The sequence below is a fragment of the Equus przewalskii genome, chromosome 13 (assembly GCF_037783145.1).
Source record: "Equus przewalskii isolate Varuska chromosome 13, EquPr2, whole genome shotgun sequence".
In the NCBI taxonomy this organism is placed as follows: Eukaryota; Metazoa; Chordata; class Mammalia; order Perissodactyla; family Equidae; genus Equus; species Equus przewalskii.
Window position 1 is genome coordinate 72,994,703 of NC_091843.1, and position 13,392 is coordinate 73,008,094.

General features: G+C 33.9%; 1 protein-coding gene across 1 annotated transcript in view; it reads right to left on the bottom strand.

The window, feature by feature from the left end:
* Window positions 1–2,874: 2,874 nt before the first annotated feature.
* SLF1 (SMC5-SMC6 complex localization factor 1) overlaps window positions 2,875–13,392 on the bottom strand; it is a 58,338-nt gene continuing 47,820 nt past the window's right edge. The window contains exons 16-21 of the mRNA XM_008532808.2: window positions 11,436–11,581; window positions 10,020–10,183; window positions 9,104–9,237; window positions 7,081–7,173; window positions 6,487–6,669; window positions 2,875–3,879 (exon numbers count right to left, since the gene is read on the bottom strand). Of these exons, the coding sequence (XP_008531030.1) occupies window positions 3,398–3,879; window positions 6,487–6,669; window positions 7,081–7,173; window positions 9,104–9,237; window positions 10,020–10,183; window positions 11,436–11,581 (1,202 nt within the window). The 3' untranslated portion in view covers window positions 2,875–3,397. The remainder of the gene's footprint in view (window positions 3,880–6,486; window positions 6,670–7,080; window positions 7,174–9,103; window positions 9,238–10,019; window positions 10,184–11,435; window positions 11,582–13,392) is intronic.

The window sequence follows — 13,392 nt, forward strand, 5'->3', positions numbered from 1 at the left end:
AACCAACAAGGTGAATTTTTTTTAACATAATTTGATTTAAAAGAAACAGTTAATTATTCCATGTCTCCAGTTTTGACATCACCAGGTACAACCTAATTCCAATAGTGCCACCACTGACCTTTCTAACTCAATCCACATTTGTTATAAAAACAATTATCATTCTGAATTTTGCAAGCTCCACATCAGCAGGAGGTGCGATTGGTGTGGAAGCTACGTGATAAATGCCTGAGGGAAAGAGTGCCTCATGTCACTCAAAGATGACCCCTTCCTACTGATTAAGGAGCAACAGTGACAGGCTCTCATCAAGTTCATCACTTAACTGAAAAAGTGTGTAAAGGCATATGGATTGCACATTCCACCAATAACTTTTTCGTGTGAAGGGATTCATTTAGTTTAACTTTCTATAACAGCATAAACAAAAATAGCAACCATTTCCTGGCGCTTACATAAAGAATCCTAATATTAATGCATTTGTGTTCACCTAGGAATGAGTACTGGTTCACAAACACTGCAAAAGCACACCCTACATTCTATTCACTCCAAAATAAAATTGCTAAAATCATACTGCTCAAAGAATTAAACTATCAGACCCTTGTAATACTCACATTTAAAAACTAAAACAGAACACCAATTATTACTGTACATTTTAGAAACAAACAAAACTGAAATTAATTTTTTTCAACAAACAGAAGACAACAAACTAACAATATTTAACCCTAGTTTACCTTCCTAGACTATAAGCTTTTCCTCTTTTGTTGTAGTCAGCCCCTGTCAAGTTAAGCCACCACCTGTACCTTGTACACCACCTTGGTACATTATAGGAGTTCAAGAACAATGACTTCAAAACACTGACTCATTTGGCATTTGGTTTACACGAGGATGAATGTTTTTCCGGTCATCTTGGAGTTAATGAAATGATGGCAAATGTATATAGTTGGACCATTTTATTCTGCATAGGGAAGTGAAGAACTAATAAGCTGGAAAACTCTAACTTCATACAGGTCCTTCCTAAGGAGCTGCCAGTAAACATTCTAAATCTTTTATATTCCAAATATTTTGGGGGATTATGTACAAGCTGAATTTTAGCTCAGAAATTTCCTTCCAAGCTTTATCTATACTGTAAGAAGGGCTCTTACAGACTTTTTTTTTTTAATATTTCCATTAAACTATGATATGAAATCTGGCAAAGTACAATGAAGAAGAGCATTACTCAGTCCTGTCTTCAGCTGCTGAAACTCTGAGACATCTATAACTAAAAACCTAGGACTCAGAAAGACTATGAATTTTATTTTGCTTATTAAAATTTCTACTTCCTCTACCATAAGATATAGATTTGAGGCCATTATTATGTTTTTAAAAATAACATATAAGAAATAATATTGGAACTAAAGTTTCTCATTGCAGGTTTAAACCCATATACATTTATCGGTACTGTTAACTAGGCTACAGAACATAGTAACCTATGTTTACCAAGCTGTACGTCTGAAGAAGCACAAAACTCTAAGAATACCTTCTTAAAGGCAAAGACCGCAATGATATTTGAGTGTTTAATACTTCATATCATCATGGCTTGTAGAAGTTGGAAAACAGAATACTTATGAAATATTAATACTGATTGTAATTAAATGAATATTTCTTATGAACATTTAATATAGAAAACTACTTTTTCTTAGTAGTGCAAAACTCATGTAGTGTAACTATGATGTTGATGATTTCATTAAGTTAGAATTATCACCAACTTAAGCAATTACTGTCTTGCTTTACTTAAATGATTCATTATAACTAAACAGAGGAGGGAAGGACTAGGAAGGAAGCAACATTTATTAAGTGCCATATAAAGAGATATGCTAACTTAATTCTATCATGACAAACATACTTGATGTTACTTCCATTTGACAGGTAAGAAAACCAAAGCTCAAATGGAATTTGCTTTGTAATTTAGTTAATAAGAAATTAGACAAGGATTTGAAACTATGTGTCTGATGTCAAAGTCTATGTTTTTCAAGTTATATTAGCTTACCAAGCAAACATTATTCCAGATGCCTTCACAAGTGAGGTATAAAGTGGCTACTCTTTGGAATAAAAACGCTCTTTTTCATCATCTACGGAAGCACTTTACTCTCTACAAGTATTTCAATGTTCTTTAGATATCTCCGCTACGTCATGATTTCTTTGATATTTTGGCAGATTAATATTAAAAGAGATTTGTAGGATGTCACATTTGAAGGATAACTACAAACAACTAATATTTCTTACAGTATGTGTAAAAAAATTACTGATTTAAAAATATAGAAAAAACCTTCATTAATTTTATTCAGAGCTGATACCTAAGGTAGCAGTTTTCAGTTTATAAGTCCAGCAATAAAACACTTTGCATTTGTATACTTGTTAAAATATCTGTTTTCAAGATAAAACGAAAATGTGCTTCTTTAGTAGATTAATTGCTATGAGATCATCACTTTAGTTACCTAAAAGCTAAATGGAAGTTGTAGTGTTTTTTTTCCAGTTGAATCATAATGTAACTCATTCCCACTAGTGAAGCAACTCAAATTTCAAAAATGGTTATTATCCATATCCTTTCTTTTAGTTTTACTATAAATTGCTAATAGGAAAAGCTGCCAATTGAAACGTTACTATTCTGTAAAGTCAAGCTGTACATTTAAGATTTTAGAAAATCTCAAATCTATTACTTAGTTGCCACTTATAATCCTAACATTTAATTAAACTTATTATGTAGCAGAATGTTTTCACTTAGAGCATAGTGGTTACATGGAGTAGAAATACACTTTGTACATGAACTGCTAAAATAAAATAGATCAAGGGATCAAAGCGTCAAACTTTGCACATTCACTACATTTAAAAACCAAAAGAATATTATTATTGTAAATTTTAGAAATGTTTATTTTAGAAACACACAAAACTAACATGAGTATTTTAGTTCAACAGCCTACAGAGAAAAAACAAGGAGCTACATGTTCATAGGTGCACATTTGCACGAATATCCTTGCCATGATTCTAAGACCTGGAACACCTAGAATAGAGGACATTACGTTTTGATTTGAAAAAATATTTAAATTAAAACTTTTTACACGTACAATATAAATAGATAAATAATATCACTGTGAGAGCAAAACTAATAGTAAAGATTAATGAAAGCAATGTACAGCAAACAGAACTATCTTTTTACTTTTGAGTCAAATTCTATACACTGGAAAAAGACAGGAGTCTATACCACAGTTTTGCAGAAGTTCTTTAAGTGCTTTTAAAATTTAGCAAGGCTGCATATTCTGTCAATAAATAAATCTAATTAATATTTGTTAATAAGCTATGAAGTCCATAATAAATGCCAAAGCAAGCTGGGCAGGTTTAGAAAGCTGACTCATATTTTTTGGCATCATCATGAAAACTCTGAGACTGACCGACACATCATTTCCAACGTCACCAATAAGGCCTCAGTGTGTACCCCGGGACACACTTTTAAATTGTCAGGCAGTTCCTTAAGAATATTTGGGAGCTTCTGCAACGTCTTTATATTTCTAGCATAAAGATCCAGTAACCAGTCAGTATGAGCACTGGTGGTTTCCTTGCAATTCTTACAAGCCATAAGCAGCTCATTTAGATGAGTTAACCCTTTGAAAGCTAAGAGAAACTCTGAAGATAAATCGAAAATTGAACAAAAATTTAGCAACATCCTACTAAGTAAAAATGAGCCAAATTCAAGTTGCTGGTGGTAAAAATGTTTCTCTGCTTGTGCATGAAAGTTCTCCACAGTATCTTCTATTTTTGTAACAGCAAATAGTTCTTCCTTGATTTGAGATGAGAGCACATAATCCAAGGGCAATTCCCCTTTAGAGTTCCTCTGCTGTAAAAGCACTGGGCCTGTGAAAAAGAAATGCAAAACGTTAAGAGTAAAATATTTTTATTTTGGCAGCTTAACAGCTGTTTTCTCTCTCAAATTTTTTCCCAAAGCATCCAGGGCTCTGTTTACAATCATGTTTTGTACTAATTCATGTTGACATAATTAACTGGTTATATGTATTGACTGCCTAATAAAGGTACATTTAAAAAACAAAATTCTAGTCAATTGCCTAAAGACACTTGCCTAAAAGTACAGGCACTAGTTCAATAAATAATATATGATTATAAATGAAAAAAAACTTTAAAACTTTATAAAATGTCATCTTGAAATAAGAATTTCATTGCTCCCGGAAGAAATTAACAAAGTGTATTCATCTTAAATTCTGTATAAGAGTCTGAAACACATCTCCCAATATCACCAAGAGGAAGGAGTACGGCCCCTTCCAGTGCTGACAGGCGAGTGTAGCAGTTCAAGGACTGCAAAACCTTGCAGAAACAGAATGCATTTTTCATTTACCCTTGCTTATGTTCAATTTTTAGGACAGATAACTGATTCACAAAAAATTAAATGTTAACTGTTCTGGGTCAAACTCAGATTTCATTCATCTATCCTAGCTAAACCCATCTAACCACTTACTTAGAAAGTACTGAAGATAGAGTTTATCCCTAGGGAGTAAAGGATGATGTAGGAGGGGCAAAACAACAATGACTCAGTATTTGGTCACATAGCAAAGTACAGGAGTACTTTGTACCTCTGTCAGTCAAGTCCTATAATTGTTTATGCACTTTGCCATAAAAATGTTATAAGGGATATAAAGGTTTTAGTACTAGCAGACATAATCAAAAGATCCTACTATACGACATAGATCATATTGTCAAGAGAGACAGAATAGATTATAGCTGCTAAAACTCTTATGAATCTGATCAGATGTGTAGTGGCCTAGATATAAAATGTATTTAAATATAAAAGATGAACCACTGATGTTATGTGATTAATGTACAATTTATGGAAAAAAGAGAAGTCTAAATCAAAATTACGTTTCTTTACATTATGTTGATATTTCAAAAACATGTTCCAAGTTACTCCTGTTAAAAAGAAAATAAGAAAATTATGGACATAAGATACCGAAAATAAACAAAGGTTTTAGAGACATAAATAAATTCTTCAAATTATTGATCTCAAGACTGAGTGACTCACAACGAAGAGATAATGTAGTTACTACAATAATGATGTCAAGCCATTTGACAGGTCCAAACTCAGAGTATGACTAAGGCAATGATAAGTCTGTATGATTGTCAATGGACTTTGATAAATGCAAGTACAAGGAGATTTCCTCTCTTAGGATAAGGAACTCATCCATTTACTACTCTTTACCAAAAGCCCTAGAAAAATTCACATTGGTTAGTATAATGCCGCTCTTTTCTGAAGAGTTGTACTTAACACAATAATCACTTAGACCATTTGAAGCAAGGGCAAGTATTGGCTTGGAATGTTAGATACATGGTTGAGTAGAAAAATAAAACAGGAGACCGAACATTATGGTTTAGTAAATATATAAAAGTAAAAAAAAAAAGCAGAAGAACTGAAAAATACAGTGATAAGAAATGATGTCAGTAAAACAGACACACTAAGGCCTTTAGGGGGCAGGAGAAGACTATAAATAACCAAAGGTCTTAAGCTACCATGCTATATAGCCTTTCTTAGATAGGCATATAGTAAAAAGACAACTAAAGAAAATATGCTTTTTATTTTCATGCAGAATCAAATAGCTTTAATTATAAGAGAAAGTCATTTTAAATTTCAAGTTAAAATTAGCACAAATAAAAGTAACAGGAAATTTATGCAAATCTTTATTTCTGCATTATAAGATAGTCAACAGTTTTCCTTTGTTTTTCTCTTAAAACACAAATCAGTTTTGAACATTTTGATGTAAAATTTTTATTATTCAGTTCAGATAAAAGAAGAATGTCACTGAAGGAGGGGTGCTTTCTGAAAGCAGAGATCAAAAATCAGCAGAAAAAAGCAGTAGATGAATGTTAAGCCCAAATTACCTCTATCACAAAACCCCTGCACAATAGTTATCACCATTTGAAAATTCTCCTACTTTAACTTAATTGACTGCAAAATGTGAATGAAGAAAAGATATTCTAGGATATCTTTTTTATAGTCTGTAAAGAAATGACTCATTAAAAAAAGATTAATCGAGTTAGCAGTTATATACAGGAAATGAAACAAGAATGAAAAATCCAAGTAATAACAATTGAACATTTACATTCATTTATTAATAAGCTTTCAGAAATGCCTGGTTCACAAAGACATTACACCCTTTAAGTAAAAGGATTAATATTAAAAACCAACACACCCAATTCAAAATACTTCTCATAAACAAACTTAAATAGGCTTAATAATATAACAAATAAATAAATACATATTATGAACAGGCTTTTATCCCTACTAAATAAAAGGTTCTTACATTCTTGAAGACGTTTTAATCTTTATTTTTTCATTAATATGAAATAAAAGCTTCTTGCCTTACAGATCTGAAATATAAAACGGTATCTACCTCTGAGGGATTCATCAAAAAACTGGATAATTTATCAAAACCCGTTTAGCATAAATGCACTCACCCCCATGCTGGAGTAGCAGCTTGCCAATTTCTACATGTCCGTTTGACAGTGCATCATGCAAAGGAGTCACCCCGTCCACTTGAGTGAGCAGATCTACCTCTGGACAACGTTGCAAAATTTCCTGGACACACACTGTGTTGCCATAGTTACAAGCTTCATGCAAAGGCGTCCAGCCAGCATTGTCTAAATTAGAAATCAAGGCAAGTTTTAAAACAGCAAAAGTAGGACTTTTGGTAGCGAGGTATTGATATTCTGCTTCCCTTATCAGTGTGACTTTCTTAGGTGCCTCATACATAAATAGAATGCTGTGACGAAAACGCCAAGGGTGCAATCGTATTTCTAATTGTAAGAAAAACAAATTAAAACATTTAAAAAATATTGATGTTGGGACCTGATAAAAATATGAACCCCAAAAAATGTTTCTGCATTATTAACAAATCAATATATGATGAATTTCTTGGTTTTGCTACTGGCAATATTTTAAAGATATGTTAGGCAAATATACTTAAATGATTTTTCTTAATGTTGACAAAAAACTACTTAATACCACAAATATTAACACATTGGATTAGACCACAAAGATTTAGAACTTACCTTTAACATTGATGTCTATTCCTGGCAAAGAGAGAAGAAGAATCAATTTCTCCACTTGGTTATTTATGCAAGCTCTGTGGAGGGCTGTTTCTCCTGCCATAAAAAATTAATAGATTATTCCAGAGAACACAAGATATCAACTAAAGAAAATAATCAAAGGGCATGAACTAGGAGATCGGGCCCCATGCCAGAAAATTATTTATTGAGTTTTCCTTTTGACTGGTTTAAGCATCTCTCACATAAAAAAAAAATGGGGAGCACAACCCCACCAATCCACAGAGCTTCTGTTCTATCAGCAATTCAGTAATGAAATTCTACTGCAAAAGGTTTAACACAGGCATTGTCTTCCCCTAGTTCAAGGTTTAAAGCTTCAGTCCTGCTATAAAACCCCCAAATGATCAGAGAACACCAAAAATACTGGGTTTTGCAGCAATAAAAGTTTAGAGTGCAATTGCCCTCTCTCAAATTTATTCATGAACCTACATTAAATGTATGGCTCTTTTTTATACAGCATTTATAGCTTAATTCAAATGAATGTTTCTGGCTAAGCACGAGTGCTTCTACACAGTCAAGTATAATTCAGAACTTCAAATCCATTAACAGATGGTTTGCTGCTTCTCAATAGGCTGTCTGGCTTGGCTACAGCAGCACGGAGAAGGAGAAATGGGGGAATCTTAACATAAACACACACACACACACACACACACACACACACACACGCACATGAAAAAAATCCCTAGTACCATTTAAAGCTGAACAAGAGTGACAAATAGAACGGCAAAGTTTTTTTCTAGGAGAGATGCAATTAGTGCCTGCGGGCTAAAATTGTCTATATCCATCTCTGTTGTAACAAAGATTAATAAAATATGTGATAATTTGATGTAAGGGGAATTTAAAAAAACATAATAAGCGATTGCTTAGAAAACAAATGAAATACTGAAACTCTTTCTTAAGCTATAAAATACAAAGTAGCACATTTTTATAGTGTTCAGTTTTACAGACTATCTCTATAACTTCCACCAAAACATTTGTTTTACATGCAATGAAAAGCTTTTGAAGTTTTTCTTTACTATTTCTCAATTCTCTTCCTGCCTCCCAGTTCCTTCTGCTGTTCAACCTAAAGTCCTTCATATTCATTTTACTTTCTGACACAATAAAAAAAGAAAAAGGACATTATTTTGTGAAGTTAATACTTGACTTCTCATTTAATACATTTTTCACATTTTGAGCCAAATGGGCAGTTATTTTGAATTTGTGATATGCAATTATGAACTTACGTTGAAAGATTATAAGAGCTTCAGTTACTGTTTCCATTGGTGTCATAATGATAATACTTGTTTTAAAAACACAATACAGCTCATAAACAAGAGACTCAGCAATTTAGTTTGGCCAGGTATAGACTGAGGGAAGGTAACTTATACTTGCAAGTTAAGAGGTGCCTAGATAAAAGAGGTGCTGGAGTGAATTAGTACAACGCTATTCTTGTTACTCCATCCTTTAGGTACTTAGGTTCCAGTATAGTTAGAACCAAAAGCCAAACACATTTCATAGTCTGGGCTCCTTGCCTGGAAGAAAAGAGTCCATATGCTTAACACAGCTATGTAACATAGCCTACTCCTCATTCTTTGTTCACAAAATGTCTAGGACTGAAAGAGATGAAGACTGAATTATACTTTCAAATCAGAAGACACTGATCCTAAGCAGCATAGGCTGAGGTAGAATAGAAAAGTAAGGTGGGCAAGTCTGGAATGAGCTAAATGTGAGCCACACACTGTGGTTAAGATCTGGAGAGGCAGGGGGAGAAAAGAAGGGGAGGAATACTCTATTACACTTGGTATTCAACAGTCACTTTTTTGTATAAATGACAGTTCAAAAAAATAATATGCTATCCAGGAAGGTATTTCCTGGACCAAGTCCAATATTTAAGTTCAAGTATTCATCAGGGCCACTATGTAAAACTTGCAAATACTGACCACGACCATGAAAAGTTCCTAGCATAAATGAATTTAGATACTTGGAATACCTTTTAAATTAGTCTTGTGAAAATTCATCTTTGGAACTAAAGAGGGGCAATTCTCCTTGGAACAGGACAATTCTCCTTCTGACTTCTTTTTCAATCTTTTTAATGATGAGGAACATTTAGCAAGGTTCAGCTCTCTGAAAAGAAAGTAAGAAATAAGGAAAGCTTATTTTTCACCGAGACATGCTAGCATACGTGTTTTTAAAAATCTAGCCTTTTTTTAATTTAAACCCCTTTATTCATTCAAATCTTTACTGCTTTCTATTTTATATTTATTTCAACTGTACAGAAACAAATTTTAACACATTAATTTTCATTTTATTAACCTCACACCCCCACTGAAAAGTTTATGAATACGGAATGTCAGGTAGAGGAAGAGACCAAGTAAACTATAATGGGTAGAAAGAACAAAGCAAAGTGCTAATAAGATCAAAATACAGGCCCCTGCTCCCCATTCTTATTTTCATATTGATTCTATTCTCTTCTTCCTAAAAACATTTCAGGTTTTCTGAGTTTTATATACAATACTTTTAGAGGAAAAACTATAGCATACTTTTTCTCACTCGGGGAAACTATTATAACAATTCAGAGTATCTCACATGACCATGTATTCCAAAATCCCATCTTTATTATATACAAGTAGTAATTTAAACCACAGGGCAAAAATTGTGTGGAACAATAATTTGATGACTGTTTTATTTATTTTTGAAACCACTTCATCTTAATAGAAAGAAAGTACATACCTCGATTTATAGAAAGCACAAATGTTGATCTTGTATATTAACAGGTATAAAACTGAGCTCTTTCCTAATTGGCATAATTCAGACAACATCAAAGATAAGCAAAAAGTTCAAGAAATGTGTCAGAAAAAGAGTTGTACTTGAAAACAAAACATAGTTGGTACACAAGCATCACTTACGGTAACTCTGGCAGCCCTTCGACTTGTTTCTGTTTAGCTCCATTCAGCATTAGTAAGGCCCTCTGAGATTCTAAGCAAGGTCGCTGTCCTATTTTCTTTGATATCTGCATCCTTCCAGTCCCAAGCACACCAGTCTTCCCCAAAGCTGGCAAATAGGAATACACCTGTTGCAAAATAACATTATATTGCTTTTTCAACTACAAAGACCTGGAAAGCAGTAAAAAGAAATTACTTGATTCATTTCACCATTAAATTTAGTTATATTTTCTTGGTTTCACCCCTATGGTTGTCACCCTATCTCATCTGAACATGCTAAAATATTAAGAAAGCTGCTAGTTCCATGTCATTAAGTCAATATGACACACACAAGAAGAAAAATACCTTCTTGAAAATAATTATTTTTTTGAATTCAATCTTGATGCTCATTTAGGAAAGTTCTTTTGATTAGTCTTATGGCCAACTTGTTATAATTCATTTGCATATTTTTAATACTTATGGTTTATGTACAATTGGTAATTTGTCATTTCCATTTTGGTAATGCCTTCGTTTAACAGAAAACATGTCTGGAATAAATGGAATAAGGAGTGCAAAAGTTGTTAAAGGGGCCAGCCCTGTGGCCGAGTGGTTAAGTTCACGTGCTCCGCTTCCCGCGGCCCAGCGTTTCGCTGGTTCGGATCCTGGGCACAGACATGGCACCACTCATCAGGCCACGTTGAGGCAGCATCCCACGTACCACAACTAAAAGGGCCTTCAACTGAAAATACACAACTATGTGCTGGGGGGATTTGGGGAGAAAAAAGCAGGAAAAAAAAAAGAAGAAGATTGGCAACAGTTGTTAGCTCAGATGCCAATCTTTAAAAAAAAAATGTTGTTAAAGACAGGATTGCTGCAAAACAGTATTTGCCCAGTCTGACCAATTAACAAGATATTTCTCATTTGTTGAAGAAATTGCTGGAGATATTAGATATTAATAATAGCTAAAGATAGCCAAGATAAAACTGGAAAATCTTGGATCAAATGCAGCTTATATGTGTGTATACATAGGATAAAAAGGAATAACCTTTGGCATCATTTGCAAAGTTTGCTTTTTAAATACCATTAAATACTATGTAGAATTTTTTTGGATCTACGATTTTCCAAAACAACAATCTTATGTTCTGTGGCAAGTGACCAGAAAAAAAAGATTCTTGTACTATTTTCCTGTTATTAATCCTTAATCACTCTCAACTAATTAAAATTTCTATTGACTAATTACTCCATTTTTGAGGTAGGAAAATACCTGCTATTACACAGATTTCAAAGATTTATGGTTAATATACTCTGTCCAATTATTAGAAATAACTAAGAATATTTTTAAATTGAATTTATGAACTCACTTCTTAGAAATTAAAAGAACTAGAATAGAGTGGTGCTTACCATTTTCTGAAGAGAGAGTGGCTCAGAAGAAATACTGATGGAACTCTGTAAACATAACTTTTTAAAGACTGCCTCTGCAACAAACATTTGAAGCCAGGAGGAGGAAAAGGAACAAATGAAAATTTCTAATTCTTGTGAAGAAAAGTCTGTAGAAAACAAGAGAAGTAAATACAGTTATTGCTACACCCTATAAAATTTCTTTCCTAGACTATTTCCTCTGTGGATTTTATTCATTGAAATGACGATTACTACACCAGTAAGATTCACCCACATAATTTTAAATCACAGAAAATAGATAATATTTCTATTTCTTTCCTTTCAAGAGAAAAATTTTTTATGGCACATGTTCTCACATTTGAAACAATCATTACTTTTTATTATTTTAAATAAAAGTCTTGAAATTATATATACACACGTGAATAGACAGATGATATACGAATAGACAGACATGGATTTTATCACCATGCTTTCCAATTAATGTTAAAGATCTCTTCCCTCAGTGGAGTTGTGTCTTTGGAAAACGGGTACTTGGTTTTTAAATGGGCACACATGTATTTAATTTGCAGTGATTAGTCCTGAGCTGATAGGAAGAAAGAAATTAAACGCTTTCCCCTGACAACACCCATGAATCCTATCACTCCAGAGGAGGAAGAAAGGTAAAGAGGAGGGAAAATGTATAAGGATTTCCTTAGAAGTTTGTACTCACTCTACTATAGCAAGTGGGGGAAGGGGAGCGATGTACTAAGAGGGGAGGATTTTGCCTCAGGGAACCCTTAGCAATTTTCGGTTGTCACAACTGGGGAGGGAGGTGCTACTGGCATCCAGTGAGCGAAAGACAGAGACGCTACTAAACATCTTACAATTCACAGTTCACAGGAGGGCCCCCAACAACAAAGAATTATCTGGCTCAAAACATAAACTAGGCTAAGGAAGAAACTCTGCCTTGAAACTCTGCCTTGACTAAAGAGACGCGAGGTTCTTGGCTTTTGACAGACTGCCACATGGGCAAATGGCTCCACGAGATGTTAAGTAGATCCACCTAGCCCCACACAGACATATGATTGCTGAATTCAAATAATCCTTTTCAGATTATTTGGCCTCAACAGAGATACAATTTGTAACAAGTGGAAATGAGAAAGGGGTAATTTACAATCTTTTTTTATAGCCCACCACTCACACCTACTACTAGGCAGCTAGAATTATCCGAAACTGTGCAAGGAGTAAACTGGAGGACGATCATCAAAAGATCTTTTGAACATTAAATCTCTAGTTATATACATTAAAAAAAGCATATCTATCATCACAGAGTTTACTACAACCAATTGATCTCTTAATATATCACCTCTAAACACAGGCAAAAGCAAAGCAGAAATAACTTGCACTGTACAGATCTCGGCTTGGAACTTCCAAATACAGGATGGTTTTTGTAGCCCTCGCAGCTTGTAGGTCACTAAATTGCACAGAATACATTTAGTATTTGATAGATAAATGAATGAATAACTGGCAGATAGAAGTAACTCTGGAGAGCCAAGCCAGGATGATCTATTTAAAAAAGCTAATCAGATCATGCCACTCCATTGTTAAAGGTCTTCTAACTCCTCAACACGGCTTAGAAGTTTCTACGCAAACTCCTCTAACCTTTCTTTGGCTTTATTCTGGCCCCTCTTCTTGCTGCTTGCCATCAGCCAGGCACCAGAACATTTCAAACAGGCCCAGCTCTTTCCTATCTCAGAGTTCTGGCAAATGTTGTGTCTTCTGACTGGAGCTTGCTTCCCTGACTCTGCCAAACTCCTACTTATCCTTCAGGTTCTGCTTTCATGACCATCTAATAGAAAGTAAGTTCACTCATCTCGACACCTAGTTTTTCTTGTTTGGAGCACTTAGCATTTTTAAATGATGCATTTACATTAACTTAATTACAGTCTGCTTCTCCCACTGAAAGCTCCAAAAAAGCAAG